The sequence below is a fragment of the Palaemon carinicauda genome, chromosome 13 (genome assembly GCF_036898095.1).
Source record: "Palaemon carinicauda isolate YSFRI2023 chromosome 13, ASM3689809v2, whole genome shotgun sequence".
Classification (NCBI taxonomy): domain Eukaryota; kingdom Metazoa; phylum Arthropoda; class Malacostraca; order Decapoda; family Palaemonidae; genus Palaemon; species Palaemon carinicauda.
Window position 1 is genome coordinate 133,391,839 of NC_090737.1, and position 26,750 is coordinate 133,418,588.

Below are 26,750 nucleotides of genomic sequence, written 5' to 3' on the forward strand. Positions count from 1 at the left end.
GTCGTATGAGGTGACTAAAAGGGACGGGATGAGGGGGCTAGGAACCCCCTCTCCTGTATTATAATCCTGTGAGACATCAATACTATACTAGGAAGAAAAATGTTATTTTCATCAGTAAAATAAATTTTTGAATATACTTACCCGATAATCATGTAGCTGTCAACTCTGTTGCCGACAGAAATCTACGGTCGGGATACGCCAGCGATCGCTATACAGGTGGGGGTGAACACCACAGCGCCATCTGTGGTCAGGTACTCCAGTACTTCTTGTCAACACCACCTCAATTTTTTCCTCGGTCCACTGGTTCTCTATGGGGAGGAAGGGTGGGTCAATTAAATCATGATTATCGGGTAAGTATATTCAAAAATGTTATTTTCATTAGTAAAATAAATTTTTGAATATACTTACCCGATAATCATGTAGCTGTCAACTCCGTTGCCCGACAGAATTCTACGGGAGGGATACGCCAGCTATCACTATACTAGAAGGGGGTGTACTCACAAGCGCCACCTGTGGCCAGGTACTACAGTACTTGTTGTTGACGCCACCTCACTTTTTCCTCGGTCCACTGGTTCTCTATGGGGAGGAAGGGTGGGTCAATTAAATCATGATTATCGGGTAAGTATATTCAAAAATTTATTTTACTAATGAAAATAACATTTTTCAATATTAAACTTACCCGATAATCATGTAGCTGATTCACACCCAGGGGGGTGGGTGAAAAACCAGTGTACAAGACTAAAGGATAGCTAAGTATCCCGTATTTCATATAATCAGTTATCCACAATAACAATGAAATAATAAGTACCTGGTAAGGAAGTCGACTTGAACCGTTACTCTGCCTTTAATAAGATCGTCTTCCTTACTGAGCGCAGCGTTCCTCTTGGAAGGCTGAATCAACTCAAAGGTGCTAAAGTATACAGGGCTGCAACCCATACTAAAGGACCTCATCACAACCTTTAACCTCGGCGCTTCTCAAGAAAGAATTGACCACCCGCCAAATCAACAAGGATGTGGAAGGCTTCTTAGCCGACCGTACAACCCATAAAAAGTATTCAAGAGAAAGGTTAAAAGGTTATGGGATTATGGGAATGTAGTGGCTGAGCCCTCGCCTACTACTGCATTCGTTGCTACGAATGGTCCCAGGGTGTAGCAGTACTCGTAAAGAGACTGGACATCTTTGAGATAGAATGATGCGAACACTGACTTGCTTCTCCAATAGGTTGCATCCATAACACTCTGCAGAGAATGGCTCTGTTTGAAGGCCACTGAAGTAGCCACAGCTCCCACTTCATGTGTCCTTACCTTCAGCAAAGCAAGGTCTTCTTCCTTCAGATGAGAATGTGTTTCTCTAATCAGAAGCCTGAATAGTAAGAAACTGAGTTCTTAGAACTTGGAAAAGAAGGTTTCTTGATAGCACACTATAAGGCTTCTGATTGTCCAGGTAAAGGTTAAGACCTTTTTAGATAGTACCTAAGAGCTCTAACTGGGCAAAGTACTCTCTTCAGTTCATTCCCCACCAAGTTGGACAGGCTTGGGATCTCGAACGACTTAGGCCAAGGACGTGAAGGAAGCTCGTTTAGCAAAAACCGAGCTGCAAGGAACATGTAGCCGTTTCAGATGTGAAAACAATGATCCTGCTGAAGGCGTGGATCTCACTTACTCTTTTAGCTGTTGTCAAGCACACGAGGAAAAGAGTTTTTAATGTGAGGTCCTTAAAAGAGGCTGATTGGAGAGGTTCAAATCTTGATGACATAAGGAACCTTAGGACCACGTCTAGATTCCAGCCTGGAGTGGACAACCGACGTTCCTTTGAGGTCTCAAAAGACCTAGGGAGGTCCTGTAGATCTTTGTTGGTGGAAAGATCCAAGCCTCTGTGGCGGAAAACCGCTGCCAACATACTTCTGTAACCCTTGATCGTAGGAGCTGAAAGGGATCTTACTTTCCTTAGATATAACAGGAAGTCAGCAATCTGGGTTACAGTGGTACTGGTTGAGGAAACTGCATTGGTCTTGTACCAGCTACGGAAGACTTCCCCTTGAGACTGATAGATTCTGAGAGTGGATGTTCTCCTTGCTTTGGCAATCGCTCTGGCTGCCTCCTTCGAAAAGCCCCTAGCTCTTGAGAGTCTTTCGAAAGTCTGAAGGCAGTCAGACGAAGAGCGTGGAGGATTGGGTGTACCTTCTTTACGTGAGGTAGACTTAGAAGGTTCACTCCTAGAGGAAGAGTCCTGGGAATGTCGACCAGCCATTGCAGTACCTCTAAGAACCATTCTCTCGCGGGCCAGAGCGGAGCCAACCAACGTCAGCCGTGTCCCTTTGTGAGAGGAGAACTTCTGAAGTACCCTGTTGACAATCTTGAACGGCGGGAATGCATACAGGTCGAGATGGAACCAATCCAGCAGAAAAGCATCCACGTGAACTGCTGCTGGGTCTGGAATCGGAGAACAATACAACAGAGAGTCTCTAGGTTATCGAGGTAGCGAACAGATCTATGGTTGGCTGACCCCACAGGGCCCAAAGTCTGCTGCAAACATTCTTGAGAAGGGTCCACTCTGTGGGGATGACCTGACCCTTCCGGCTGAGGTGATCTGCCATGACATTCATACCGCCCTGAATGAACCTCGTTACCAGTTAGCTTTCGATCTTTAGACCAGATGAGTAGGTCCCTTGCGATCTAGAACAACTTCCACGAAAGAGTCCCTCCCTGCTTGAAGATGTAAGCCAGGGCTGTGGTGTTGTCAGAGTCCACCTCCACCACTTTGTTAAGCTGGAGGGACTTGAAGTTTATCAAGGCCAGAATAACCGCCAACAACTCCTTGCAATTGATGTGAAGTGTCCTTTGCTCCTGATTCCATGTTCCCGAGCATTCTTGTCCGTCCAAAGTCGCACCCCAGCCCGTGTCTGATGCGTCCGAGAGGAGACGGCGGTCGTGTTTCTGAACAGCCAAAGGTAGACTTCCTTGAGAAGATAGCTGTTCTTACACCACGCGAGAGAAGACCTCCTCTCTTCGGAAACAGGAACTGAGACCGTCTCTAGCGTCATGTCCTTTATCCAGTGAGCAGCTAGATGATACTGAAGGGGGGGGAGGTGGAGTCTCCCTAACACGATGAACAGGGCCAGCGATGAAAGTGTCCCTGTTAGACTCATCCACTACCTGACTGAGCATCGGTTCCTTCTCAGCATGCTCTGGATGCATTCTAGGGCTTGGAAGATCCTTGGGGCCGACGGAGAAGCCCGAAAAGCTCGACTCTGAAGATCCATACCCAAGGAGACAATGGTCTGGGATGGGACGAGCTGAGACTCCTCAAAATTGACCAGGAGGCCCAGTTCCTTGGTCAGATCCATAGTCCATTTGAAAATCTCCAGACAGCGACGACTTGTGGGAGCTCTTAAAAGCCAGTCGTCTGACGGAGCCGGACACAAGATCATGGTACTGCTGCACAGTCTGTGAACTGTCAACCATGGGCAAGAGAGGAAGTACAGTGACAACCCGAATCTGTCTAGACTGTCTGGGTCGTACAGACAACTCCTTATCGGGTTGCTGAGGTTGCCGCACTGCGTCACAACAAGTCACTTCTGCTGGTTGTTGAACGTCTTCCCCGTGACACATTGACTCCGTAAACAAAAAATCCTCTAACAAGGACTAAGCTTGGACTGCATGTCTTGCAACACAGCTCAAGGTCTATGGGAGCAGGTGTGGTAACAGACGGGATTAGCGACTGAAGTGGAACCATTACCTTCCCTGGAAGCATGTTATGCTTAAATAAAAGTCCATAGGAGGCTACGCAGCTAAAGGCTCCCTCCAAATGACAGAGTCCTCAAGGGAATATCAGAAGGAGGGAGAAAAGAACTTTCTCATCTACAGGGACCATATCCTAGAAAAGCTAAGTTCTCTCAGTGAGGGTTTCACTGGTGCAAAAGCAGCAGACTAGAAGGCAACGTTATGAAACTGCTTGCCAGTCTAGTGAGTTGGCAACAACCAAAGATGTGTGACTGAGAAGCATGCGGTAAGGTATGCAGAGCATGTTGTATGCAGAGTATGCTGTATGCAGAGCATGCTGTATGTAGAGCATGTTGTATGCAGAGCATGCTGAATGCAGAGCATGCTGTATGCAGAGCATGTTGTATGCAGAGCATGCTGAATGCAGAGCATGCTGTATGCAGAGCATGTTGTATGCAGAGCATGCTGTATGCAGAGCATGCTGTATGTAGAGCATGTTGTATGCAGAGCATGCTGAATGCAGAGCATGCTGTATGCAGAGTATGTTGTATGCAGAGCATGCTGTAAGCAGAGCATGCTGTATGTAGAGCATGTTGTAAGGTAAGCAGAGCGTGTGCATGGCGTTTAACATTTCTCAGAAATTCCATGACCAGTGCTAGAGTGCTTTATGCATGCTTGCATGGGGTTTTAATATCAACATAATATTTACCTTACATTCATAACTCATGATTCATATTTTTGCCATATTTTGCGATATTGTTAAAAATATATTGCAAGGAATACAAATATATTTTTATAAGTAATACAAATAACCTCCATTATCATAATGTTTGAAAATGGAGGTAAGGTATGCTGAACAGCAGAGTCAGAACGAGCTGGAACAACAATAGTTGTGGTTTCCTCTTCAAGACTCTGTTGAGGGAACACCTGAGGCTCAGTCTGCAAAGGCTGATCAAAAGAAGTAGCAGAAGGTAGGCGCATGGGTGGAGGAGGCTGACTCCTGGCATGAGTGGCTGAACTCAAGGGTTGCGCTTGCTGAGTGGTTGGCGGATGCGCAGTAGCAAGTTCCTGAGGAACGAGTTGAGGTTCCTGCGGTGTGAGCTGAGAGCGAAAAGGCAGTGGCTGCGCAGAACGCAGTAAAAGTCTCGCAAGTTGAGGCTCCTGAGGCGCAAGGCTAAGGTGTTGAGGTGCTTGCCCTGAGGAGGGTTGAGCTCGCTGCAGCGAGAGCTGAGGAGACTGACTCATGGATGGGAGAGGTTGTTGTACCTCAAGCGAGTGTTGCCTCACTGGTGGAACAGCAAGTGGAAGCGGAGGAAGAGAGGTATAAGCCTCCTGTTCCCATGCTGAGGTTGCCTTAAGGAAGGCGGAGGGAGCTGCACACCACTGGGATCAGTAAACTCATAACGTGGCTCAACATCGTACGCCTGGCAGGCGGTACTGCGGTCAGGCGGAGCGAGCGCAGGCGGAGCGAGCGCAGGCGGAGGCGCAACCTTCTCAGCCTGACACTCACGCATCAAGACCGAAAGTTGTGACTGCATGGACTGCAGTAGAGTCAACTTGGGGTCGGCAGACACTAAGGTCTGCTGAGGTAAAGCCTTAACAGCAGAGATCTGTTGCGGCAGAACCTTACTCCTCTTAGGCGGAGTGCATTCAACTGATGACTGCGGTGAGTCAGAGCTAACCCAATGACTGCATCCGGGTTGTTGAACTCTAACTTCGTACGTCTGGCATAGGTCTGGACTTTACGTTTAAGAGGTCTTGAGACCTGAGACCAGCGTTTTCTCCCCTAAATTTCTTCTGCAGACGAGCAAAATAAGGGCTCAATCGTCTGCGGGTGGGAGTGACGGTCTCGGTAAGACACGCCTGCAACCACCGAGGATACTTCTGTGCGCCGATCAAGGCCTGCTGAACCCTTTTGCCCTTCGACATTGCTTCTCCCCTGGGCTTGGGAGCTTGCAAGAGGTCTCGGACTGGGAGGACGACTGGCCCGCACAGAAGTACCCTCACGCACAACACTGACACACTCTGCGCTAATCACTTATCACTTTGATTTTCTGTTTGCACTTATTTCACTGAACTCGAAACTTTAAGTGGTTTGTACCTGAAACACGCAATTCTATCCTTTCTCAAAAGTTAGTAATTGCGAAAACAGAATTACAATGTAACAGAAAAATCTAATGAAAGATAAATAATTCAGTGGCTGGAAAGAGACTAAACACTAGATCACTCTAGAAACGTTTACCTTCTTCCCCTAAAGAGACTAGGGAGAAGAGCAAACACGATAACAACGTTACTCGCTTGAATGAAACGTTTATCCTCCTCTTTCTCCCTCCGTCTCCATCTCTCTCTCTCTCTTGACTTAGAACCTGAGAGAAGAGCCCAATCATATATATCGTTAAAACATATTCTTGTTAAAGGAAAAAACTGAAATATTTCCCAAAATGAAAAGTTCCTTTATTAGGATTAAAACCATTAAGTTAAGAAAGAATGAACAAAACGCTAGACACGGTTACTCTTACTGCAACGTGAAACCGTGAAAATTCTTTCTCTATCGTAACGATAGAGCGCAAGTTGAACGTTCTGAACGTCAACAACTGCAGAGACAAAACAAAACGTTAGTTCAACTTTGAAAACAGTACGAGACTATCAAAGAAATTCTTTCAAAGACATTAAAATAGCATAATATGTTAACAGGTAAAACCGAAATGACGGGCTCAAAGTTAATTAACTTCGGTACCAAGAAAAGACCGCCTACTATTAGGAAGGTCGAATATAAACAAATATAAAAATTAATTTTAATAAGTTTATAATAAAAGGAAGTTAATCGAAGAGGCCTATAAGAGGCGGAGAGATATAAAATAAATCTATAACTTTTGTTAAGCAAAATTAAGAAAGAGAGTCTATACTCTCTTAGACACCAACACTTCCGTCTAAGGGAAGGGTCGGCCATTTAAAGGTGAAAAAGAGTTCATACTCTCTTCGTCACCATAAATAATCAAAATAATTCCAAAAGCTAACTAAGCTAATATAGAAGTTTCCAGTATAGCGAATAGCTGCAAATTTAGAGAAATACTTCACCAAACCGTGAACAATACTCCAAAATCATAAGCGTATCCAAGAACGTCTTGCCGGAAGCACGACAGAGGAAAAAGTGAGGTGGCGTCAACAACAAGTACTGTAGTACCTGGCCACAGGTGGCGCTTGTGAGTACACCCCCTTCTAGTATAGTGATAGCTGGCGTATCCCTCCCGTAGAATTCTGTCGGGCAACGGAGTTGACAGCTACATGATTATCGGGTAAGTTTAATATTGAAAAATTTATTTTACTAATGAAAATAACATTTTTCAATATTAATCTTACCCGATAATCATGTAGCTGATTCACACCCAGGGTGGTGGGTGGAGACCAGCATATATGTTAACAAAGAAGCTAAGTATCCCGTATTTTATTTTATTAGTTATTCAAAAATAACATAAAATAAATAAGTACCTGGTAAGGAAGACGACTTGAACCATTACTCTGCCTTTATTAAGTACGTCTTCCTTACTGAGCGTAGCGGTCCTCTTAGGATGCTGAACGACTCTTAGGTGCTGAAGTATAAAGGGCTGCAACCCATACTAAAGGACCTCATCACAACCTTTAACCTCGGCGCTTCTCAAGAAAGAATTGACCACCCGCCAAATCAACAAGGATGTGGAAGGCTTCTTAGCCGACCGTACAACCCATAAAAAGTATTCAAGAGAAAGGTTAAAAAGGTTATGGGATTATGGGAATGTAGTGGCTGAGCCCCCGCCTACTACTGCATTCGTTGCTACGAATGGTCCCAGGGTGTAGCAGTTCTCGTAAAGAGACTGAACATCTTTGAGATAGAATGATGCGAACACTGACTTGCTTCTCCAATAGGTTGCATCCATAACACTCTGCAGAGAACGGTTCTGTTTGAGGGCCACTGAAGTAGCCACAGCTCTCACTTCATGTGTCCTTACCTTCAGCAAAGCAAGGTCTTCTTCCTTCAGATGAGAATGTGCTTCCCTAATCAGGAGCCTGAATAGGTAAGAAACTGAGTTCTTAGACCTTGGAAGAGAAGGCTTCTTGATAGCACACCAAAAGGCTTCTGATTGTCCTCGTAAAGGTTATGACCTTTTTAGATAGTACCTAAGAGCTCTAACTGGGCAAAGTACTCTCTCCAGTTCGTCCCCCACCAAGTTGGACAGGCTTGGGATCTCGAACGACTTAGGCCAAGGACGTGAAGGAAGCTCGTTTTAGCAAAAAACCGAGCTGCAAGGAACATGTAGCCGTTTCAGATGTGAAAACTATGTTCCTGCTGAAGGCGTGGATCTCACTTACTCTTTTAGCTGTTGTCAAGCACACGAGGAAAAGAGTTTTCAATGTGAGGTCCTTAAAAGAGGCTGATTGGAGAGGTTCAAATCTTGATGACATAAGGAACCTTAGGACCACGTCTAGATTCCAGCCTGGAGTGGACAACCGACGTTCCTTTGAGGTCTTAAAAGACCTAAGGAGGTCCTGTAGATCTTTGTTGGTGGAAAGATCCAAGCCTCTGTGGCGGAAAACCGCTGCCAACATACTTCTGTAACCCTTAATCGTAGGAGCTGAAAGGGATCTTACGTTCCTTAGATGTAACAGGAAGGCAGCAATCTGGGTTACAGTGGTACTGGATGAGGAAACTGCATTGGCCTTGTACCAGCTTCGGAAGACTTCCCCTTTAGACTGATAGACTCTGAGAGTGGATGTCCTCCTTGCTCTGGCAATCGCTCTGGCTGCCTCCTTCGAAAAGCCCCTAGCTCTTGAGAGTCTTTCGAAAGACTGAAGGCAGTCAGACGAAGAGCGTGGAGGTTTGGATGTACCTTCTTTACGTGAGGTAGACGTAGAAGGTCCACTCCTAGAGGAAGAGTCCTGGGAATGTCGACCAGCCATTGCAGTACCTCTATGAACCATTCTCTCGCGGGCCAGAGAGGAGCCAACCAACGTCAGCCGTGTCCCTTTGCGAGAGGCGAACTTCTGAAGTACCCTGTTGACAATCTTGAACGGCGGGAATGCATACAGGTCGAGATGGGACCAATCCAGCAGAAAAGCATCCACGTGAACTGCTGCTGGGTCTGGAATCGGAGAACAATACAACGGGAGCCTCTAGGTTATCGAGGTAGCGAACAGATCTATGGTTGGCTGACCCCACAGGGCCCAAAGTCTGCTGCAAACATTCTTGTGAAGGGTCCACTCTGTGGGGATGACCTGACCCTTCCGGCTAAGGCGATCTGCCATGACATTCATATCGCCCTGAATGAACCTCGTTACCAGCGTGAGCTTTCGATCTTTTAACCAGATGAGGAGGTCCCTTGCGATCTAGAACAACTTCCACGAATGAGTCCCTCCCTGCTTGGAGATGTAAGCCAAGGCTGTGGTGTTGTCAGAGTCCACCTCCACCACCTTGTTAAGCTGGAGGGACTTGAAGTTTATCAAGGCCAGATGAACCGCCAACAGCTCCTTGCAAAAGATGTGAAGTGTCCTTAGCTCCTGATTCCATGTTCCCGAGCATTCCTGTCCGTCCAAAGTCGCACCCCAGCCCGTGTCTGATGCGTCAGAGAAGAGACGGCGGTCGGGTTTCTGAACAGCCAAAGGTAGACTTCCTTGAGAAGAAAGCTGTTCTTTCACCACGTGAGAGTAGACCTCCTCTCTTCGGAAACAGGAACTGAGATCGTCTCTAGCGTCATGTCCTTTATCCAGTGAGCCGCTAGATGATACTGAAGGGGGCGGAGGTGGGGTCTCCCTAACTCGATGAACAGGGCCAGCGATGAAAGTGTCCCTGTTAGACTCATCCACTACCTGACTGAGCATCGGTTCCTTCTCAGCATGCTCTGGATGCAAACTAGGGCTTAGTAGATCTTTGGGGCCGACGGAAAAGCCCGAAAAGCTCGACTCTGAAGATCCATACCCAGGTAGACAATGGTCTGGGATGGGACGAGCTGGGACTCCTCAAAATTGACCAGGAGGCCCAGTTCCTTGGTCAGATCCATAGTCCATCTGAGAATCTCCAGACAGCGACGACTTGTGGGAGCTTTTAAAAGCCAGTCGTCTGACGGAGCCGGACACAAGATCATGGTACTGCTGCACAGTCTGTGAATTGTCAACCATGGGGAAGCGAGGAAGTACAGTGACAACCCGAAGCTGTCTAGACTGTCTGGGTCGTACAGACAACTCCTTATCGGGTTGCTGAGGTTGCCGCACTGCGTCACAACAAGTTACTTCTGCTGGTTGTTGAACGTCTTCCCAGTGACACACTGACTCCGTAAACAAAAAATCCTCTAACAAGGACTAAGCTTGGACTGCATGTCTTGCAACACAGCTCAAGGTCTATGGGAGCAGGTGTGGTAACAGACGGGGTTAGCGACTGAAGTGGAACCATTACCTTCCCTGGAAGCATGTTATGCTTAAATAAAAGTCCATAGGAGGCTACGCAGCTAAAGGTTCCTCTCCAAATGACAGAGTCCTCAAGGGAATATCAGAAGGAGGGAGAATAGCACTTTCTCATCTACAGGAACCATATCCGAGAAAAGCTAAGTTCTCTCAGTGAGGGTTTCACTGGTGCAAAAGCAGCAGACTAGAAGGCAACGTTATGAAACTGCTTGACAGTCTAGTGAGTTGGCAACAACCAAAGATGTGTGACTGAGAAGCATGCGGTAAGGTATGCAGAGCATGCTGTATGTAGAGCATGCTGTAAGGTAAGCAGAGCATGTTGCATGGCGTGCGGCTTATGCTGCATGGGATGAGGCTCATGCTGCATGGGATGAGGCTCATGCTGCATGGTATGAGGCTCATGCTGCATGGGATGAGGCTCAAGCTGCAAGGGAAGAGGCTTATGCCGCATGCGTTGAGGAGGATGCCGCATAGTATGAGGCTCCTGCCTCATGGGTTGAGGCGGTTGCCGCATAGCATGAGGCTCCTGCCTCATGGTTTGAGGAGGATGCCGCATAGCATGAGGCTCCTCATAGCATGAGACTCCTGCCTCATGGGTTGAGGAGGATGCCGCATAGCATGAGGCTCCTGCCTCATGGGTTGAGGAGGATGCCGCATAGCATGAGGCTGCCTCATGGGTAGAGGAGGATGTCGCATAGCATGAGGCTCCTGCCTCATGGGTTGAGGAGGATGCCGCATAGCATGAGGCTCCTGCCTCATGGTTTGAGGAGGATGCCGCATAGCATGAGGCTCCTGTGAGGTTCCTGCCTCAAGAGTTGCGTCTGCCTCAAGGGTTGAGGAGGTAGCTGCGCAGAGAGAGGCTCATGCTGTGAAGAATGCGGTTGCTGCATGCGATGAGGCGGCTGCCTCATAGCATGAGGTTCCTCAAGAGTTGAGGCTCTTGCCTCAAGAGTTGAGGTTCTTGCCTCAAGAGTGGAGGTGGCTGCCGCAAGAGTTGAGGTTGCTGCCTCAAGGATGGTGGAGGTTGCCGCAACGCAAGAGGTTGCTGCATAGCGTTGGTATCTGGCAACTCCCAATGCGGCAGCTCACGCGTGGAGGTAGGTTGAGGAACCTCAACATCATACGTCTGGCAGGGTGGACTGCGCAGAGGTGGAGTTGAGGTTGTCGCACCGCAAGAGGTTGTTGCCTCGAGGATGGAGGAGGTAGTCGCAACGCATGAGGCTCCTACCTCAAGGGTAGAGGAGGTTGCTGCAAAGCATAAGGCTCCTGCCTCAAGTGTTGAGGAGGTTGCCGCGTGGCAAGAGGCTCCTGCCTCAAGGAAAGTGGAGGTTGCTGCACAGAGCTGGTATCTGGCAACTCCCAATGCGGCAGCTCACGCATGGAGGTAGCTTGAGGAACCTCAAAATCATACGTCTGGCAGGCTGGACTGCGTAGAGGTGGAGGAGCGCTCGCAGGAGGAGGTGTGTTAATCTTCTCTGCCTGAAACTCCTGCATCACCACCGCAAGCTGAGACTGCATTGTCTGCAGCATAGACCACTAGAGTTTAAGAAAGACAACAACAAACGGAGCTACTGTCCGTTGAGACTGAGGGTCTAAAACAGCTGGTGCGGCAACAGACGGAGCTACTGCCTGTTGCGATACCACCTTGCCTCTCTGGGAGGTGTGCAGTTGTCGTACTGCAGCAAGTCCGAACTGACCCAGTGCTAATGGCTACACCTAGGAGTTGGACTTGCGCGGAAGGGACCGACTTGCACTTAAAAGCTGCAAGATTTGGTCCATGGTTTCTGCGAGAAACCTCTTCCGCAGACGAGGAATAAAAGGGCTCTCTCGTCTTTGTGTGGGTGGGGTGATCACGTCGGCAACGTGTGTAGATACACCCGAAACCACGGAGGGAAACGTCTGTTCGTCGATCAAGGCCTGCTGAACCCATAAGTCCTTCGACATTACTTCTCCCCTGGGCTTGGGAGCTTGTAAGAGGTCCCAGACTAGGCGAACAACTGGCACGAACAGACGAACCCTCGAACGCAACACTGTAAAACTTTGCACTTATCACTTTATCACTTTTGATTTTCTGTTTGCACTTATTTCACTGAACTCGAAACTTTAAGTGGTTTGTACCTGAAACACGCAATTCTATCCTTCCTTAAAAGTTAGTAATTGCGAAAACAGAATTACAATGTAACAGAAAAATATAATGAAAGATAAATAATCCAGTGGCTGGAAAGAGACTAAACACTAGATCAAATAAACTACGTTTAAAATCTCTCACCGCATAAAGCTTGAGAACAAGAATAAAACTCTAGAAACGTTTACCTTCTTCCCCTAAAGAGACTAGGGAGAAGAGCAAAAACGATAACAACGTTACTCGCTTGAACGAAACGTTTATCCTCCTCTCTCTCCCTCCGTCTCTATCTCTCTCTCTCTCTCTCTTGACTTAGAACCTGAGAGATGAGCCCAATCATATATATCGTTAAAACATATTATTGTTAAAGGAAAAAAACTGAAAGATTTCCCAAATAAAAAGTTCCTTTATTAGAATTAAAACCATTAAGCTAAGAAAGAATGAACAAAACGCTAGAATCGGTTTACTCTTACTGCAACGTGACACCGTGAAAATTCTCTCTTTATCGTAACGATAGAGCGCAAGTTGAACGTTCTGAACGTCAACAACTGCAGAGACAAAACAAAACGTTAGTTCAACTTTGAAAACAGTACGAGACTATCAAAGAAATTCTTTCAAAAACATTAAAATAGCATAATATGTTAACAGGTAAAAACGAAATGACGGGCTCAATGTTAATTAACTTCGGTACCAAGAAAAGACCGCCTACTATTAGGAAAGGTCGAATATAAACAAATATAAAAATTAATTTTAATAAGTTTATAATAAAAGGAAGTTAATCGAAGAGGCCTATAAAAGGCGGAGAGATATAAAATAAATCTATAACTTTTGTTAAGCAAAATTAAGAAAGAGAGTCTATACTCTCTTAGACACCAACACTTCCGTCTAAGGGAAGGGTCGGCCATTTAAAAGTGAAAGAGAGTTCATACTCTCTTCGTCACCATAATTAATCAAATTAATTCCAAAAGCTAGCTAAGCTAATGATAAAACTTCCTGAATAGCAAAAGCTAAACTCTAGAGCAAATACATCACCAAATCGTGAGCAAAAACTCCAGAATCAACAGCGTATCCATGTAGGTCTAGCCGGAGGCACGACAGAGGAAAAATTGAGGTGGTGTTGACAAGAAGTACTGGAGTACCTGACCACAGATGGCGCTGTGGTGTTCACCCCCACCTGTATAGCGATCGCTGGCGTATCCTGACCGTAGATTTCTGTCGGCAACAGAGTTGACAGCTACATGATTATCGGGTAAGATTAATATTGAAAAATAAGAAATTGAGAATACAATTAATCTAAATACTCTAGTAAAAAACAATAGAAAATTTGTACTATAAAGTACTCACTACATTAAGGATGTTAAGGCCTATTAGCTGCATGGCTTAAGAACTGTTCCTCATGTTACCTACCGTAATAAATTATTGGTAACTAAAGAAGACTGAAAAACCATTAATAGACTAATAACATAAATGAAAGAAGCATGAGGTATGATGCAAGGGGAGGGCCATGGCGATCCATAGGAGCAAGGTAAGACTTGCAAAAAGCACTAACTGCAATGAGCCAGGCCAGTCTCGACAGTAGAAGACTCAAAACCACTAGTCCTTCAGTTCTAAATGTTAACCCTTTTACCCCCAGGCTATTTGGAAATTTCCAACCCTTAACCCCCAGGGGGTTATTTTTTTCCCAGCACATTTTGCAGTATATTTTTTCTAAATTGCTCTAACAGCCTTAATTTTTGTCATAGAGAGGTCAGGTTGGTCTCATTCTCTTGGAAAATGATAGAAAATATGAAAAAAAAACTTTATAGCCTTTTTTTGCAAGGACGTACCGGTACGTCCATGGGGGTGAAGGGATGGCTTTTGTGAAACGTACCAGTACGTCCTTTGGGGGTAAAAGGGTTAAATGAAAATAGGAAATTTTTGAAATTTGCAAGATCTTATTCTTCTACTGTACTTTGGAAATGAATAAATCCTCAAACACACATTAGAGAATTAAGAAGTTTATCCCAGTATTAACACACAAAGAGATGAACATTTCATCAAATCAAATTGTTATAATGTACATTAACATATTAGGTATTATCAGTACTAAATAAGGAACAGTCAACTTGACATAAAAATAAGATAAAACATATCAGGACACTTACTTGAAATATGTGGATTGTTTGATGTTGCACAGAAAGCACCGACAAAGTTTGGCCGTAAAGATAAAGTCCCTGATTGTGAGAAAGAAAGATCTTATCATGCTTGAAAGTTCTGTAGTCACAAAGATGGCCCATTTCCATGTCAATGATATGGAGCGTATAGTCCTCTAAAGGTGAACGGGGATTTGGGGTTACAGATTCATTATTTCGGTACAGGTCAAAGTGGTCAATTATGTTGTTATCTTCTGGAGATGCAGAGCCAACAATAACATACCTGAAAAAGTGTAAATTTTATAAACAGAAAATATTACAATGCTTATTAATACCCACAATAAAAATAAGAAAATGTCATATATATCACTACTGCCTTTTCAATCATGAAAAAACCATCATATCCCATTCATTTTATCTTATATCATCATAAAATTATGGAAAATTGTTACGCACCTCCCATCATCTGTGAATAGGCTACACTCACGATTCAACTGTTCCCCATTGGTTGCTACATTCACCGTATGCTTAAGTTTGAAGAATCGGTCAAAGATATTCTTACGAATCTCATGACTCTTGGCATCATTGTCTTTCAGGACATTAGTTCCCTGTAAATTAAAACCAAATTCATGAATCTTCTTACAAATTTTATTGCGCTACTAATCCTCTCATCATTTAAATAAAGCTGTTTAGAAATCAAAAGATTTTGAATCTTTTAATCCGTTGTAGAATATAGTCACTATAATTGCTCCAAACAAAATCAATTCTTCACAGAAACTTTCATATTTCCTTCCATGTAATAATACAATACCTTAACCTGTAATTCACCTTAAACAAAAAACACCTGGAACAACTGAATATCAAATATTTGGAACGATCTTTATCCTTCATTAAGACAAATATATTTTTCAATATTAAACTTACCCGATAATCATGTAGCTGTCAACTCCGTTGCCCGACAGAATTCTACGGGAGGGATACGCCAGCTATCACTATACTAGAAAGGGGTGTACTCACCAGCGCCACCTGTGGCCAGGTACTGCAGTACTTCTTGTTGACACCACCTCACTTTTTCCTCTGTCGTGCTTCCGGCAAGACATTCTGGGATACGCTTATGATTTTGGAGTTCTGTTCACGGTTTTTGGTGAAGTATTTCTCTAAGATTTCAGCTGTCGCTATACTGGAAACTTTTCTAATTAGCTTAGATAGCTTTCATTTAGTTTTGATTAATGGTTAACGATCTTTTTGCTTGATTTGGAATCCCCCTTGACTTACTCTTTGATTCAAGATGTCTGACCTTTCACAAGCCCCACCCCATAGACGATGTAGGTCTTGTAATAGGCGTATTCCGAAGGCCTCGGTAGATCCTCACACCGCTTGTTCTGACTGTAGGGAAAGGCCCTGTCAGTTGGAAGATCGATGTGAGGAATGCGCCGGACTTTCGGAACTTGAATTTGTTCGATTCCTGAAATATTCAACCAAGTTAGAGAGAGAGAGAGTTAGGAGGAGTTCTTCTCGCTCTTCACTTTTTTCCTCACCTCATGATCCTCAACCTTTTCCTCCCCCTGTAGTGGCTACCCCCGAACCTACTATTTGTACTCAACCTGATATGTCTGTTGTTTTGCGTGCCATTCAGGCTTTAGGTGACAAAGTGGAATCGGTGGTTAGTGACCATAAGTCTCTTATGGCAGAAGTCAAAGAACTTAAGGTCAAAAGTGCAGTGGGAGTTGAGAGTGCCAGTGCTGTGCCAAGTGCTAGTGTCAGTGCAGTGCCAAGTGCTAGTGTCAGTGTCAGTGTGGTGCGTGAGGGTACTTCTGTGCGTGCCAGTCGTCCTCCCAGTCCGGGACCTCTTGCAAGCTCCCAAGCCCAGGGGAGAAGCAATGTCGAAGGGCAAAAGGGTTCGGCAGGCCTTGATCGGCGCACGGAAGTATCCTCGGTGGTTGCGGGCGTGTCTAACAGAGACCGTCACTCCCACCCGCAGACGATTGAGCCCGTCTTTTACTCGTCTGCTGAAGAAATGTCAGGGAGAAAACGTTGGACTCAGGTCTCAAGACCTCTCAAACGCAAAGTCCAGTCCTCAAGAGCTCTACAACCTGGTTGCAGTCATTGGATTAGCTCTGACTCTCCGCAGTCATCAGGTGACTGCACTCCTCCTAAGAGGGGTAAGGTGATGCCGCAACAGACCTCATCTTCTGTTAAGGCTTTGCCTCAGCAGACCTTAGCGTCTGTCGACCCCAAGTTGACTTTGCTGCAGTCCATGCAGTCACAGCTTGCGGTCTTAATGCGTGAGTGTCAGGCTGAGAAGGTTACACCTCCTCCTGCGATCGCTCCGCCTAACCGCAGCCCAGTCTGCCAGGCGTACGAAGTTGAGGCTCCTCAGGATACCTTACCGCGTACTGAGTTGCCAGTTTCCAGCGGTGTGCAGCAACCTCCGCCTTCCTTAAGGCAACCTCAGCAATGGGAGCAGGAAGCTTATGCCTTACTTCCTCCGCTTCCGCTTGCGGTTCCACCAGCGAGGCAACATTCTCTTGAGGTACGACAACCTCTTCCATCCATGAGGCAGCCACCTCAGCACTCGCTGCAGCGACCTCAACCCTCCTCAAGGCGAGAACCTCAACACCTTAGGCTAGCACCTCAGGAACCTCAACTCGCGAGACAAGAACTGCGTTCTGCGCAGCCGCTACCTCAACTCTCGCAGCTCACACCTCAGGAACCTCAACTCGTTCCTCAGGAACCTGCTACTGCGCATCCGCAACCCTTACAGCAAGCGCAACTCTTGAGACAAGACACTCATGCCAAGAGTCAGCCACCTCAACCCATGCGCCTACCTTCCTCTACTCTTCTTGACCAGTCTTTTCAGCCTGAACCTCAGGTTTTAACTCAACAACAGAGACTTGAAGATGAAACCACAAGCGTTTATGCTCCCGCTTGTTCTGATTCTGCTGTTCAGCATACCACTGTTACATTACCTCTCACTTCGCTACACTCTGGTGATGAGGTTTCTGAGGAGGAAGCTGCGCACCTGGATCCCTCATCAGACGTGGAAGAAACCAAGTCTTCTCCTCTACCCATTGACTTTCGTAAGGTCCTGGCTCTTTTCAGAGAGGTATACCCGGACCATTTTGTTTCTGCTACCCCACGCTCTCCTCCATCTGAGTTTTCGCTGGGCATGCAGCCTGTTAAGTCAACGTATACTAAGCTCGTCTTTGCTAGGTCCTCTAAGAGAGCTTTAAGAATATTAGGGGAGTGGTTGCAGTCTAAACAGCAACTAGGGAAGACTTCCTTTATGTTCCCACCTACTAAGCTCACTTCTAAAGCGGGCGTATGGTATGCCACAGGAGAAGAACCAGGCTTGGGAGTCCCTGCCTCTGCCCAGGCTGACTTCTCAAGTTTGGTCGACTCTCCTCGTAGAACAGCAATGAGGCGCTCTAAGGTTTGCTGGACCTTCTCCGATTTAGACCACTTCCTAAAGGGTGTATTTCGTGCCTTTGAGATGTTCAATTTTCTAGACTGGTGCCTGGGGGCCCTTAGCAAGAAGACCTCCCCTGAGGACAAGGACTCGGCCATGCTTTTGATGTCCTGCATGGATAAAGCTATTAGGGATGGATCTGTCGAGCTTGCTTCAATGTTTGTGTCAGGAGTTCTTAAGAAAAGGGAGCAGCTTTGCACCTTTCTTTCTTCCAGCATCACACCTTGTCAAAGGTCTCAACTCCTTTTCGCTCCGCTTTCTAAGTTCTTGTTTCCCGAAGAGCTTATCAAGGACTTGTCTGCGGCCCTGATTCAGAAGGATACTCATGATCTTGTGGCCTCTTCAGCTCGTAAGACTAAGGTTGCCCCCTCAGTTCCCAGGACTTATCGCACCCCAGTGGCTGATACTCCTGCTACAAGGTTTATTCCGCCCTTTCGTGGTAGAGCCCCCAGCCGAGGAAGCTCCCGTCCAGACTCTTCCAGGAGCAAGTCTAGGAAAGGTCCCAAGACTTCTAAAGGCAAACACTGACTCTCCTCCTCTCCAGACAGCAGTAGGAGCCAGACTCAAGATCTTCTGGCAAGCTTGGGAAAAGAGAGGTGCAGACGCCCAGTCTGTCAGGTGGCTGAGGGAGGGTTACAGGATACCATTCTGCCGCAAACCCCCTCTGACCACTTCTCCCATCAACCTCTCTCCCAACTACAAGGAAAAGGACAAGAGGCTAGCGTTGCACCAGGAGGTGTCGCTCCTGTTACAGAAGAAGGCAGTGGTTATAGTCCGGGACCATCAATCCCCGGGCTTCTACAACCGTCTCTTTCTGGTGGCCAAGAAGACAGGAGGTTGAGGACCGGTGCTGGACGTCAGCGCGCTCAATGCTTATGTCACCAAGCAGATGTTCACTATGGAGACGACGAAGTCGGTCCTAGCAGCGGTCAGGCAGGAGGACTGGATGGTCTCGTTGGATCTGAAAGACGCTTACTTTCACGTTCCTATTCATCCAGACTCCCAACCTTTCCTGAGATTCGTTTTTGGAAAGGTTGTGTACCAATTCCAAGCCCTGTGTTTTGGCCTAAGCACAGCTCCTATGGTGTTTACGCATCTGATGAGGAATATTGCAAAATTCCTCCACTTATCGGACATCAGAGCCTCCCTTTATTTAGACGACTGGCTGTTGAGAGCCTCCACGAGTCGTCGCTGTCTGGAGAGTCTCAACTGGACTTTGGACTTGATCAAGGAACTGGGTCTGTTAGTCAACTTAGAAAAGTCCCAGCTCATTCCCTCCCAATCCATTGTTTACCTGGGAATGGAGATTCGGAGTCAGGATTTTCGGGCTTTTCCATCGGCCCCAAGGATAAGCCAAGCCCTAGATTGCATCCTGAGCATGCTGAAGAGGAGCAGTTGCTCGGTGAGACAGTGGATGAGTCTCACAGGGACCCTGTCATCGTTAGCCCTGTTCGTCGAGTTAGGGAGACTCCACCTCCGCCCTCTCCAATTCCATTTAACAGCTCATTGGGACAAGGATTTGACGCTCGAAGCAGTCTCTATCCCGGTCACCAAAGAGATGAAGACCACTCTCTTGTGGTGGAAGACCAACCTCCTTCTCAAGGAGGGCCTATCGTTAGCGATTCAGACCCCCAATCTTCATCTCTTCTCGGATGCATCAGACTCGGGCTGGGGCGCGACCTTGAACGGACGGGAATGCTCGGGAACGTGGAACAAGGAACAGGAAACGCTCCACATCAACTGCAAGGAGCTACTGGCAGTTCATTTGGCCCTATTGAACTTCAAGTCCCTCCTGCTAGGCAAGGTGGTGGAGGTGAACTCCGACAACACCACAGCCTTGGCTTACATCTCCAAGCAGGGAGGGACCCATTCGAGGAGCCTGTACGAGATAGCAAGGGACCTCCTCATTTGGTCAAGAGGTCTAAACCTCACCCTAGTTACGAGGTTCATTCAGGGCAACATGAACGTCTCAGCAGATCGCCTAAGCAGAAAAGATCAGGTCATCCCCACGGAATGGACCCTTCACAAGAGCGTGTGCAACAGACTTTGGACCTTGTGGGGTCAGCCTACAATAGATCTGTTTGCCACCTCCATGACCAAGAGGCTTCCTTTGTACTGTTCCCCAGTTCCAGACCCAGCAGCAGTTCATGTGGATGCTTTTCTGCTGAATTGGTCCCATCTCGACCTTTACGCATTCCCACCGTTCAAGATCATCAACAGAGTCATTCAGAAGTTCATCTCACACGAAGGGACACGGCTGACGCTGGTTGCTCCCCTTTGGCCTGCAAGAGAATGGTTCACAGAGGTACTACAATGGCTGGTCGACGTCCCCAGGACTCTCCCTCTAAGAGTGGACCTTCTACGTCAACCTCACGTAGACAAGTTGCACCCAAACCTCCACGCTCTTCGGCTGACTGCCTTCAGACTGTCGAAAGATTCGCTAGAGCTAGAGGCTTTTCGAAGGAGGCAGCCAGTGCGATTGCCAGAGCAAGGAGGGTATCCACTCGTAGAGACTACCAATCCAAGTGGGAAGTCTTCCGGAGCTGGTGTAGAGCCAATGCAGTTTCATCTACCAATACCTCTGTAACCCAAATAGCTGACTTCCTATTACATCTAAGGAATGAGAGATCCCTTTCGGCTCCTACGATTAAAGGGTACAGGAGTATGTTGGCTTCAGTTCTCCGCCACAGAGGTTTGGACCTTTCTTCCAACAAGGACCTTCAAGACATCCTTAAGTCTTTTGAGACTTCTAAAGAACGTCGTTTACCCACTCCAGGCTGGAATCTAGACGTAGTCTTAAGGTTCCTTATGTCGCCTAGGTTCGAACCTCTCCAGTCAGCTTCCTTCAAGGACCTTACCCTCAAGACTCTTTTCCTCGTCTGCCTTGCAACAGCTAAAAGAGTCAGTGAGGTTCATGCCTTCAGCAAGAACATTGGGTTCACATCCGAATCTGCAACATGTTCTTTACAGCTCGGATTTTTAGCTAAGAATGAACTTCCTTCACGTCCTTGGCCTAGATCGTTTGAAATTCCTAGCCTTTCCAACATGGTAGGTAACGAGCTAGAAAGAGTTCTTTGCCCTGTCAGAGCTCTGAAATATTATCTTAATAGGTCAAAACCTATACGAGGACAGTCAGAAGCCTTATGGTGTGCAATCAAGAAACCTTCGATGCCCATGTCCAAAAACGGAGTTTCGTATTATATAAGGCTTCTGATTAGAGAAGCCCATTCTCACATGAAGGAGGAAGACCTTGCTTTGCTGAAGGTAAGGACCCACGAAGTGAGAGCCGTAGCCACTTCGATGGCCTTTAATAAGAACCGTTCTCTGCAGAGCATAATGGATGCAACTTATTGGAGGAGCAAGTCAGTGTTTGCATCATTTTATCTTAAAGATGTCCAGTCTCTTTACGAGAACTGCTACACCCTGGGACCATTCGTAGCAGCGAGTGCAGTAGTAGGTGAGGGCTCAGCCACTACATTCCCTTAATCCCATAACCTTTTTAACCTTTCTCTTGAATGTTTTTATTGTTGTTTTTATGGGTTGTTACGGTAGGCTAAGAAGCCTTCCGCATCCTTTTGATTTGGCGGGTGGTCAATTCATTCTTGAGAAGCGCCTGGGTTAGAGGTTGTGTAGAGGTCCTTTAGTAGGGGTTGCAGCCCTATATACTTTAGCACCTTAGAGTTGATTCAGCCTCCTAAGAGGAACGCTGCGCTCAGTAAGGAAGACGAACTTAATAAAGGCAGAGTAACGGTTCAAGTCGACTTCCTTACCAGGTACTTATTATTTCATTGTTATTCTGAAATAACTGATTATATGAAATACGGGATACTTAGCTATCCTTTAGTCATGTACACTGGTTTTCACCCACCCCCCTGGGTGTGAATCAGCTACATGATTATCGGGTAAGTTTAATATTGAAAAATGTTATTTTCATTAGTAAAATAAATTTTTGAATATACTTACCCGATAATCATGATTTAATTGACCCACCCTTCCTCCCCATAGAGAACCAGTGGACCGAGGAAAAAGTGAGGTGGTGTCAACAAGAAGTACTGCAGTACCTGGCCACAGGTGGCGCTGGTGAGTACACCCCCTTCTAGTATAGTGATAGCTGGCGTATCCCTCCCGTAGAATTCTGTCGGGCAACGGAGTTGACAGCTACATGATTATCGGGTAAGTATATTCAAAAATTTATTTTACTAATGAAAATAACATTTTTTCACTATAGGCCTTCGTGCCATTTGAGGGAGAATTTCCAACTCAAATCTGAATTTAGCTGTAATATTCTCCTCATAAGATCATCATCATTACTCATCATACAGCTTACTCATTTGCTTTACCTTAGGAGCAGAGTAAAAACCATCACCACTCAGCTGAAGATGGAGAGAAAATACTAGCAAGATAAGAAATGGATTCAAAATTTTGTTTGTATAATATTAAATAAAGCTATTTTACAAGATTATGACTAAAATGATGAATTTACTTTGTTTGCCTTTATGTTTAATCAAAATAATTACTACAGACTATATACTGCTAATACTGTACTGTACTAGGTCAGAGTCACGCTACTAAGCAAAGAAAAATGATATTTTAATTATAAAATAAATTTTTGAATATACTTACCCGGTGAATATATAATAGCTGCACCTCTGCGGCTCGACAGACAACATACTCAAAAAACTCGCGAGCGATCGCTATGCAGGTTGCGGGTGTGCCCACCAGCGCCAACTGTCGGCCAGATACCACTCTCGGATGTAAACAAAACCTTCAATTCTTCTCGTCCCGCTGCGTCTCTATTGGGGAGGAAGGGAGGGTCATTTAATTTATATATTCACCGGGTAAGTATATTCAAAAATTTATTTTATAATTAAAATATCATTTTTAAATATTAAACTTAGCCGGTGAATATATAATAGCTGATTTACACCCAAGGAGGTGGGTAGAGACCAGAGTTAATATGTTTACAGCGTATAAGCTAAGAGTTTTTTCATTTTGACAGTTATCAATATAACAAAACCAAAATAAATAGGTACCTGGTAAGGAAGTCGACTTAGACGATTACTCTGCCTTTTAAGTCTGTCTTCCTCACGGAGCCCAGCGATCCTCTTAGGATGCTGACAGACTCCCAGGAGCTGAAGTATCAAGGGCTGCAACCCATACAACAGGACCTCATCAAACCCCTAATCTGGGCGCTCTCAAGAAATGACTTTGACCACCCGCCAAATCAACCAGGATGCGAAAGGCTTCTTAGCCTTCCGTACAACCCAAAAAACAATATTAAAAACATTTCAAGAGACAGATTAATAGGATATGGAATTAGGGAAGTGTAGTGGTTGAGCCCTCACCCACTACTGCACTCACTGCTACGAATGGACCCAGTGTGTAGCAGTCCTCGTAAAGAGTCTGGACATCTTTCAAGTAAAATGACGCGAACACTGACTTGCTTCTCCAAAAGGTCGCGTCCATGATACTTTGCAGAGATCTATTTTGCTTAAAGGCCACGGAAGTTGCTATAGCTCTAATCTCGTGCGTCTTAACCTTAAGCAAAGATCGGTCTTCCTCACTCAAGTGTGAATGAGCTTCTCGTATTAACAATCTGATAAAATATGACAAAGCATTCTTTGACATAGGTAAGGATGGTTTCTTAACCGAACACCATAACGCTTCAGATTTACCTCTTAAAGGCTTAGTACGAGCTAAATAGAACTTAAGAGCTCTAACGGGGCAAAATGCTCTCTCTAGCTCGTTGCCCACGATCTTTGATAAGCTAGGAATATCAAAAGATTTAGGCCAAGGACGAGAAGGCAGTTCATTCTTGGCTAGGAAACCAAGTTGAAGAGAACAAGAGGCTTTTTCTGTCGAAAAACCGATGTTCTTGCTGAAGGCATGAATCTCACTGACTCTTTTAGCTGAGGCCAAGCACACCAGGAAAAGAGTCTTAAGAGTGAGATCCTTCAGGGAGGCTGAATGTAAAGGCTCGAACCTGTCTGACATGAGGAATCTTAGGACCACGTCTAAATTCCATCCAGGTGTAGCCAAACGACGTTCCTTAGAGGTCTCAAAAGACTTAAGGAGATCTTGTAGATCTTTATTGTTGGAAAGATCTAAGCCTCAATGCCGGAAGACTGAAGCCAACATGCTCCTGTAGCCCTTGATCGTGGGAGCTGAAAGGGAGCGAACTCTTCTCAGGTATAAGAGAAAGTCCGCGATTTGGGCTACAGAGGTACTGGATGAGGATACAGATACTGACTTGCACCAGTCTCGGAAGATTTCCCACTTCGATTGGTAAACTCTAATGGTAGAAGCTCTCCTCGCTCTTGCAATCGCACTGGCTGCCTCCTTCGAAAAGCCTCTAGCTCTCGAGAGTCTTTCGATAGTCTGAAGGCAGTCAGACGAAGAGCGTGGAGGCTTTGGTGTACCTTCTTTACGTGTGGCTGACGTAACAGGTCTACTCTTAGAGGAAGACTTCTTGGGAAGTCTACCAGCCATCGAAGTACCTCGGTGAACCATTCTCTCGCGGGCCAGAGGGGAGCAACTAACGTCAACCTTGTCCCTTCGTGAGAGGCGAACTTCTGCAGTACCTTGTTGACAATCTTGAATGGTGGGAATGCGTAAAGGTCTAGGTGAGACCAGTCTAGGAGAAAGGCATCTATATGTATTGCTGCTGGGTCTGGGACTGGAGAGCAATAGATTGGAAGCCTCTTGGTCATCGAGGTTGCAAATAGGTCTATGGTGGGTTGACCCCAAGTCGCCCAAAGCCTCTTGCACACATCCTTGTGGAGGGTCCATTCGGTTGGATTTACCTGACCTTTCCGACTGAGACAGTCTGCTAGAACGTTCAAGTCGCCCTGGATAAACCTCGTCACTAGGGATATGCCTCGATCTCTTGACCAGATGAGCAGGTCCCTTGCGATCTCGTACAGTGTCAGAGAGTGGGTACCTCCTTGTTTGGAAATGTACGCCAAGGCTGTGGTGTTGTCCGAGTTGACCTCCACCACCTTGTCTAGAAGGAGACTTTCGAAGCTTATCAAGGCCAGGTGAACTGCCAAAAGCTCCTTGCCGTTGATATGCATGCTCCTCTGACTTGAGGTCCACAGACCTGAGCATTCCTGACCGTCCAGTGTCGCACCCCAACCCAAATCCGATGCGTCTGAGAAGAGGACGTGGTTTGGTTTCTGAACTGCTAGGGGAAGTCCCTCTCGTAGACTGATATTGTCTTTCCACCAATTCAGGCAAGTCTTTACTTTTTCGGAAATCGGGATCGAGACCGCCTCTAGCGTCTTGTCCTTTTTCCAGTGAAAAGCTAGATGGAATTGTAGAGGTCGGAGGTGTAGCCTTACTAGCGAGTCAAACTGCTACAGGGATGATAGAGTTCCTATCAGACTCATCCAATTCCTGACTGAGCAACGTTCTCTCTTCAAGATCTTTTGGATTACGAGCAGGGCTTGATCTATTCTGGGGGCCGACGGAAAAGCCCGAAAAACTGGACTGCGAATCTCCATCCCTAAATACAGAATAGTTTGGGATGGGATCAGCTGGGACTTTTCCAAGTTGACCAGAAGTCCCAATTCCTTGGTCAGATCTAAAGTCCAATTGAGATCCTTCAGACAGCGATGACTGGACGAGGCTCTGAGAAGCCAATCGTCCAAATAAAGGGAGGCTCGGATACCCGATAAATGAAGGAATTTTACCACATTCCTCATAAGCCTCGTAAACACGAGAGGAGCAGGACTTAGGCCAAAGCACAGGGCCCGAAACTGGTACACCACATTGTCGAACACAAATCTCAGAAAAGGTTGGGAATCTGAGTGAATGAGGATGTGGAAGTAAGCGTCTCTTACGTCTAGAGAGACCATCCAGTCTCCCTTTCTGACCGCTGCTAAAACTGACTTCGTGGTCTCCATGGTGAATTTTGTCTTTGTGACAAAGACATTCAGAGCACTGACGTCTAGCACCGGTCTCCAACCTCCAGTCTTCTTTGGTACTAGGAAGAGACGGTTGTAAAACCCCGGTGATTGAAGGTCCGAGACTTTGACCACCGCTCCCTTCTCTAGCAAAAGAGACACTTCTAGTTTCAGGGCTTGTCTCTTTGCTTCCTCTCGGTACCTGGGAGAGAGATCGATGGGGGACGTCGCTAGAGGAGGTTTGCGTACAAATGGGATTTTGTACCCCTCTCTGAGCAACCTCACAGACTGTTGATCTGCGCCTCTCTTCTCCCAGGCTTGCCAGAAGTTCTTGAGTCTGGCACCTACTGCTGTCTGAAGCTGCGGGCAGTCAGACTCTGCCTCGCGAGGACTTGGTTCCTTTCCTCTTTCCTCTCTTTCCTTCGGCACGAGTACTTCCCCTGCTGGGGGCTCTGCCACGAAAGGGCGGAATAAACCTGGACGCTGGCGTGTCTATCCTCGGTCTAGCAGACAAGGCAGACGAAGGGGTCCCTTTGCGAGCCGAGGACGCAACCAAGTCATGGGTGTCCTTCTGCACAAGGGACAACGAAATTTCTTTAACCAAAAGTTCAGGAAACAAGAACTTAGATAAAGGGGCAAAGAGTAGCTCAGATCGTTGACAGGGCATCACTCCTGCTGACAGAAAAGAGCACAGAGACTCTCGTTTCTTTAGGACTCCTGACGTAAACGAGGCGGACAGCTCGTTAGATCCATCGCGGATGGCCTTATCCATGCAGGACATGATGAGTAAGGAAACATCTCTATCGGCTGATGAGATTTTCCTACTCAGGGCTCCCAAACACCAGTCAAGGAAGTTAAAAACTTCAAAAGCCCTAAAGATGCCCTTAAGTAGATGGTCCAGGTCTGAGGATGACCAACTAATCTTCGAGCGTCTCATGGCTAGGCGGCGGGGAGAGTCTACAAGACTT

The 26,750-nt window shown here is 46.3% G+C and overlaps 1 protein-coding gene across 1 annotated transcript in view; it reads right to left on the reverse strand.

Annotated features, from left to right (window-relative positions):
- The window catches only part of LOC137652463 (DET1 homolog), a 110,284-nt gene that overhangs the window by 15,835 nt on the left and 67,699 nt on the right, over window positions 1-26,750 (reverse strand). Inside the window, exon 5 of the mRNA XM_068385848.1 lies at window positions 14,422-14,692. Coding sequence (XP_068241949.1) covers window positions 14,422-14,692 — 271 coding nt within the window. The remainder of the gene's footprint in view (window positions 1-14,421; window positions 14,693-26,750) is intronic.